At 34.3% G+C, this 7,693-nt stretch overlaps 1 protein-coding gene across 1 annotated transcript in view; it reads left to right on the plus strand.

Moving 5' to 3' along the window:
- LOC134529369 (ephrin-A4) overlaps positions 1 to 1,152 on the plus strand; it is a 273,397-nt gene extending 272,245 nt beyond the window's left edge. The window contains exon 6 of the mRNA XM_063363355.1: positions 89 to 1,152. Within this exon, the coding sequence (XP_063219425.1) occupies positions 89 to 222 (134 nt within the window). The 3' untranslated portion in view covers positions 223 to 1,152. The remainder of the gene's footprint in view (positions 1 to 88) is intronic.
- Positions 1,153 to 7,693: the final 6,541 nt, after the last annotated feature.

The raw sequence follows: 7,693 nt of genomic DNA on the forward strand, positions 1-7,693 counted from the left end.
CTATTAAGTAATGTGTTTTTCTCAAATTTAACCAAACAATAGCCTGTTTGTAGCAGTTAGTGTTCATGTGCATCTTATGTTTGTGCAGGCGAGTACGACAAGCATCCAAACGAAGTGGTGAAGAACGAGGAACTGACCTACAGTACAGCAGTGGTGCGTGCAGATTGTTGCTGGCTCGTAGTGCTGACCAGCATGCTATCGACCAGATTGGTTGGCCGGTGAGGAGCGCAAGGATGTATGCTCACTCACTCCTGGTAGTCACCTCCTCCACACATAATTTATGTATGCCATGTGTTGCAGTTTGCAACTTTCTCAATGGATGGACATACCAAAATGGATTGTTGTTGTTGGTTGGTGGCCAGTGCGTGCACTAACTGTCAGTAGCCGGGTCAAATTGTACCTACTGAAGTAAAATTTAGTTTCTTTTGTTTGGCTGTTAATTTCTATAGATATTTGTTTCGAATACTGTGATGGACTATTATCATCTGTATAAAAAAGACTGTGGATCAACTTGCAAAGTGTGTGCAGAGGATCAACTGAGCAACGTGCATTGATGAATTTAAATAGAGTATATGAATTAAATTTTTAAAGAACGGAAGTTACTGGAAATAACTCCATATAATTTAAGATATGGTCGTTGTTGGTCGATGGCTCATGAACTTCAGAACTGTTATCAGGGCTAGGTAAGAGGCAAATGTAATTTGTAACTATTTTTTACTACGATGCAAGATCAAATCTTCGAGATACAAAAGTGTAGAAATGTTGGGTGTTGTCTGCATTCATCTGACTTGATGGATACAGGTCTTCTTAAGTTCTGAAAATGTCTCTCACCACATTCATCCATATCATAGTCATTTTACTGTTGTCATTGTTCAGAACAATAGTATTTATACAGTGTGCATGTGTGTATCTGGCAGTTGTGTACATCTCCTATGTCTTCTGACATTCAAAAACTATGTTGTGATAGTTTGTAGACATGTATTTTTAAAACAAATCAAGTCATTGTAAGCAAATTACTATTATATATAGTTGCCTTGTTGCAGTGTGAATGTATTTTTAAATAATGAATTAAAGGGCTGAAAGACTTAAATGTTTAGATGTACAGTAGCAGTGTTGCTAATGGTCAGAGTTGAAATGAAAATGTGCAAGGAATATTTTGTGTGTTGACATATTTTGGCCTAGTTGTATCTGGGAAGTGTCTCCTGCTCGTGTGGGTTGGATTCGATGGAACATGAACGTCAACTTTTCTGTCAGAGGAGTGTATAAAGGCTGTGAGATTTGATGGTAGAAATCAAGATGGAAAGGAATGTGAGAAGGAGAAAATGATTCTTTTACTGCTCTTGTGAGTTACATGAAACAGGTTCTTGTATCTTAAAATTCTGCCATACTTTGCAGTTGAATTTGTGCCTTAAATACCTTGATTCTTGCCATGTTTTTAAACATGTAGCTCTGTGCACAAATTCTTGAAAAAGTCCAAGCACAGAGCAGGGGCAGACTTTCTTGCCAATAAGTGATTTGATTATCATCCAAAAAATTTTTAGACATGTTTATTGGTTAACAGTATTTTTTTTCTACCACACAATACAGCTCTAAAACTATTAGGGTTTCATTTTTGGAATTCTTGTTTTTGTTCTTTTTTTTATTCATACCATATGGTATTTACATAAATGTTAAGTACTCTTACTTTGTAATTTATGTGGAAAAAAGGGTATTCTAACACAAAAAGTTTATTGCAAAACATACTGTTGAATCATTTATACTATTAGACATATTAGGCTATAAATTATAGTGTAATTAATTACATGTACATAATATGGTATGCAAGTATCAAAGTGCCATAACTGCAAGTTTGAACACTTGATGTGACTGAATCCTCAAATTTAAATTGGCCTACTAATCACAAGTCAGTGTGGTTTTTTTCTTAAGAGTATTTTATTAAGATGTTTCAAAGTATTCCTTAGTGAACTATAAGAAGAATTAGTAAAAACTATTTTATTTTGGTCTCTGCTAGAAGGTGTCCCGAACTTAATGGATATGGAAAAAGCCATATAGTTCCATGTTTAAACCGTTCTTGTCAAAATTAGCTCCCTGCCATAATTACAAAAGAAATTAACTTGAAAGCCAAGTGATAGGGATATTATACACTCACCTGCATGTTTCATTCAAGGTACCTACCTACTTATTAATTTACATTTACAAGGGTTGATCAAAGTTTGATACACGGAACTGAACTGTAGAGCGGAAAGCTTAATACACAAGTTTGCACTAGCTTGTTTGTAAATTTTCAAATGCCTCTTAAAATCTTAGCCCTTAGCTATGTTTAAACCTGTGAAATTTGAAGTAATGCTTAACTAATGCCAATTAACTTGGAGACAACTCTATGAGAGAATAATTAGATGTGGCCTAGTCCATTGTGGATAGTTGCAATTGTGTCAAACTGTGAGCAGCAGTACTGTTTCTCTGATAACACCCACTCTGTTTTGCATGCAGTTCTATAATGCAACAAGAAGCAAAAGAGCCTTCTCAGATTTCCCTCCACAACAGTCTTCCCCTCCCGCAATGAGCCAGGAGGGATGTCTCACCAACCGTTAAGCTTGAGTTAGTTGTACACGAGCAGTGATGTCTTAACTAAGAAATTTCATTTAATTACTCATTTGGTAATTTAATCACATCCCAACTTTTTAAAATTGATGTCCAGACAATACTATTTCCCTTGTGGTTTCATGTAAAAAAAAAATTATGTTTATTATAATGGTGTGACTATAAACTAAATATATTGTTAAAATTAGTTGTTTAACCCACAAATACCCTTACAAACCTCTTTCAGACATTCATAAATTTAAAGTCTCTTGCCGGGGTATGGCTTGAAGAAACTGTTATAAACCAAGTCTAATTTATGGCATCGCTAAAAAATTTTACTGAACCTATATTTTACAGAAGTGCTTTAGTAATCTATTTAACAAATATTTGCCACTTCAGAACATTGAAACTGGAGTAAAAAGTTACCACCGTGAATGAACAAGAAAAATTATTACAATCAAAATTTTTTTGGTTGCACTTTTAACTAAAAACAAAAGATTCACTTTCATCTTTGTTGCTAGTCAGCCAGTTTTAATTGTCTAGTTTAGGGATGATGCAGTAGGGTTTTGTTTAAGCGATCAATATTAGAACAGATTTTTCGTGGTGATTTCATAGTTAATTTACTTTAAACATACATTGAAAAGTTTTCAAAATTCAAAGCATACTACCCTCTTTTATCGCATAATCGTCGCACGCGCGTAATCATCGCACCCATATTTTAGGGCGTCCAAAATTTGTATGGAAAAAAAACCTCTCGCGTAAATGTCACATAATGTTTTTGGTCCCGCTATTAGATGCAGAGCGCTTTGTGTAGGTATCTTTTCCATATAAAACAATGTATTTTAAAGTATAAATATAATATTTATTCAGAAATTACTGCGTACTTATTTAAATAACGGAAATATGAAGCTGTCTGATGTGTAAATTTAAATTTAAAGACGTTTTAAACATTATAATCTTCATTGTTCGTCTGCGTCGCCGCAGCGTACCGCTTACAAAAACGTAGCCAGCGCTCGTTGCAATCATTACTGTTTGGTTATGTTGCTTCCCGTTTAGAGCGCGCATACGTAGTCGAATATCGATATCTCACCGATGGTAGGTATCTCTTCCGTATAAAATGATGTATTTGAAAGTATAGATATAATATTTATTCAGAAATTACCGCGTACTTATTTAGATAACGGAAATACAAAGCTGTCAGATGTGTAAATTTTATTTTAAAGACTTTTTAAATGTTATAATCTTCATTGTTTGTCTGCGTTGCCGCAGTGTACCGCTTACAAAAAGGTAGCCAGCGCTCGTTGCAATCATTACTGTTTGGTTATGTTGCTTCCCGTATAGAGCACGCACACTTAGTCGAATATCGATATCTCGCCAATTGCATGCAACGTGCGCTCTCTATGCGGAACCAAGTTAACTACATTTGATATCCCGCTCACTCGTGGTGTTTACTACGGTAGTTACACGTTCGTTCGGCTTGCATTTGGATCACAGATTTTGTTTTTCTATTTAAAGTTGAAGAAAAGTTTTTGTTGCATGACTTATTAAATTTAATTGTTTGGCGTGCTCTTTTATACTTCACTTTGTAAATAAACGTGCTTTCCATGAATGGGTTTTGTTTTTATGAATACTTTATCTAACAAAAAAAAATTTCCGCATAATTGTCGCACCCCTTCTTTTCAAACTTGATTTTAGAATAAAATGTGCGACGATTATGCGAGAAAACACGGTATTCAGAACAAAAGCGTTTTTCTCATACGCATGCACAATAATTAATTGTGTATCTGCCACATAAAATTTTGTAATGCCCTCTCCAAACAGTTAATCAGGGCTTTTCAACCAAAAATCTTTCTCTTCAATTTGACATAGTTTCCAGCCAAATCCCAGCTACATTTCTTAAATATTTAATTTATGTGCATTTTTAATTTCAGACTACTTTACAAGTTTAACAACTTTAATGTTGCGACCAACTGTTTTAAAGAATAAAACTCTCAGATTATTCTACATCTACTTCAATTAATTTCTTGTGTTCTGTTGCCTTACCTGAAGCTGTCATAAAAGTCAAACTGGTTTTGCTAATTTTCTTTCTCTTTGCTGAATTTGTTTGATTGTTGCTGTTGAAACACCTGTGCAGCGCTACTTGTTTCAGCGACATTGTATGTCAAAATTTCACAACATTTATAAACTACATATCCCTTGTTTGTCTCCACAGTGGTGTATCTAATGTAATATGCTACTTAAATTTTGACGTAGAAGCCATTTCATAAATCGGATTGTATAACTCAGACTACACGCCACCAATGTTCTCAGCCAGTAGGTTGTTTGTAATAGCAGTTGCTTGACTAACCCCCTCCAGTTACTGTTTTGCTCATCATACAACCGCTCAGTGACGATGTTGTCTGTGCAGGCTCTTTTGCCTCTTTTTGTGATTTTTTATGCTGCCCCTTTCAAGCTGTGCAGAAAAATAAATAGTAGTGAGAATGTTTGGCTTGTCCTGTCACATCAGTGCAAGGTGGATGCTGGTAGAAACAACTGTTTTTGGTGAAAAAATTGTTACACAAAAAATTTGAATGAAGTTTTATTTTGCATGCAAAAGAAACAAATTCACACTTAAACTGCACGAGATCTCATGTAAAATGCATTTAACGTTAGATAAAATTTCAGCTAAAATATAAACAAGTCTCCAGAAGAATTATTATTATTATTTTGAATAAAAAAAATTGCAATGTACATGACAAATATGAAGTAATTAAAAATGGTTTTGAATACCTAGTACAATGGAATGTAGATCAATTCTGTAAATTTTTCATTGAAACCATAGTTCAAATCTTTCCTTGTTTTAGACGTATCTGCATAGGCCCATATAAATAATTTTCTGAATATAAAGATGAGTTTTTTGACATTTATCTAACATCATTTTCTTCATTAATAATAAAAAAATTTGGAAATAAATTAATATGTACAGCTTAGTCTAATAATGCACTCTTTCATAGTGATTTGATGTAGCAATGTTCGAAGTTGCACTGCATTTTTACTGTAGACAAATAATTATGTCAGTCAGGTTCCAATTTTAATTATAATTTAAGTTTACCATTGCTAATACCTATGGCTATGAATATTTGCTTAATAAGGACTCGGCCAGACACAACATACATTATATTTTTCATACATCATGCAAGATAACAACAGAATTTTACATTCAAATACATGTCTGTGAATTCTTATGAGGTCAGGCATAAAAGTAAATCTGCAAAATAAATTAAATCCTTCTTGGACTTACTTCTGTAAAATCAGCTGTTGCTACACTTCATTCAAATCACTTGGCAATCTGTCCATTCAGAGGCCATAGTTTCCTTTAAGGCACATTAAATGATTTCAGCCCATATGTTCATACATAGCTTTGCCTGTTTACCTGACTCATAACTTACTTTCCTCGAGAGAAAAAAATGTTAGGTAGGCCAATTTTTGAGAAGAGAGTTCCATAGAATCAGTTTCATTTCCTCTACCTGAAAATTACCATAAATATTGTCTGTAAGTATGTTTTTGAGTATGTTTGTATGTGTGTGTCTGCATGCATAGGCATGTGTGAGCATAATTTTTTAAATATATATACATACATACATACATACATACATACATACATACATACATACATACATACATACATACATACATACATACATACATACATACATACATACATACATAAAGATATGAACTGACTACAAAGCATGAGATTTAGAAATCCTTGGTTAAGGAAACACTTAATGGTTATGCCGACACAAGTTTGAACACCTTGCCCATTAGCATGCATGCTTGCTCCTGCTGACTACTTTCAACTAATACCATGTGCTAGAAATATGCTAGTAGGCCTAAACACTGTCCCAGAGTCCATTTTCCCACTTATATTGATGTTTCTCAGTAATGAAGCAAATTTTTCATGTCTGTCACATGTGCAATAATTATGCAGAAATATGTGGGTTTGATTTCATAATCTTTCTTAAAATTACAAATGATTATATCTGCAAATGTTTTGCATTCCTCCATTGGCTTAAAAAATATATATATATGTACACACACACATATATACATACAACATATATACACTCATATATATGTGTTTTTGCATGTGTATGCATGTTTGTGCCTGCACACACGCATGTGCACAAGTTTGTATATGTGTGTATGCATGTGTGAATCCACATATTGCCTCTTTTGCAGTATTTGATTAGTATTATTTATATTTATTGAGTCACATTTGAGTGAATCTACTTTCTCAAATTTTTGGTCAAAATTTTTCATTAAGAGTCTAGCAAAAAAAAAATAGTTAGAATTTTTCCAAAACTATGTACACATGTATAATTATAGCAGTATATGTCAGTTGGTTTTTCTCAAAATAATAAATTATGGTTACAAACAACAAACTTTCCTTTTTTTTTACAACCTGTCTATTCAGTCTTTTGTCATTGTGTTTATTTGCAATAGCTGTGCTAATTATTTGCACCATTGTAACTTTTGTAAGCTCACTTGATAAAAAATTAGTCACCCCTGGAGAAATAATTACAAGCATAATTTAATACAGTGTAGCTCCACCGCTGGACTTGATAACTGCCTGGATTCTGTTAGAAAGTGAGTCCACTAGGTTTTGAAGGTACGTTGCATCCAGGTTAAGCCACTCGCTGAGGATTTGATCGCTCAATTCCACCAAACTACGGGGATTCTGATGTCCGAGTTTCACCAGCTGTTTCAACATGACTCACAGATTTTCAATGGGGTTCAAGTCAGGTGATTTTGCAGGCCAATCGAGATGTAATAGGGTGGGGGAGTGTTCATAAAACCAGGCACATATGCATCGAGCCCAATGAACTTTGCTGTTGTCATTTTGAAAAATCGTGGTTTACTCATGATACAGATATTGACTGAAAGGCAACACCTGATCATCCAGAATGTTTAAATAAACATGCAGATTTATGTTAGTGTTCAACGCAGTGAGCGGGCCCAATCCGTATGTAAAAAATACCCCCAAAACATCACAGACCCACCTCAGACTTGAACTTGACCTTGCACACATCCAGGGCGAAATGCTTCATTTGGTCTTCGGTGCACATGATGA

The sequence above is a fragment of the Bacillus rossius genome, chromosome 2, assembly GCF_032445375.1.
Source record: "Bacillus rossius redtenbacheri isolate Brsri chromosome 2, Brsri_v3, whole genome shotgun sequence".
Lineage (NCBI taxonomy): Eukaryota > Metazoa > Arthropoda > Insecta > Phasmatodea > Bacillidae > Bacillus > Bacillus rossius.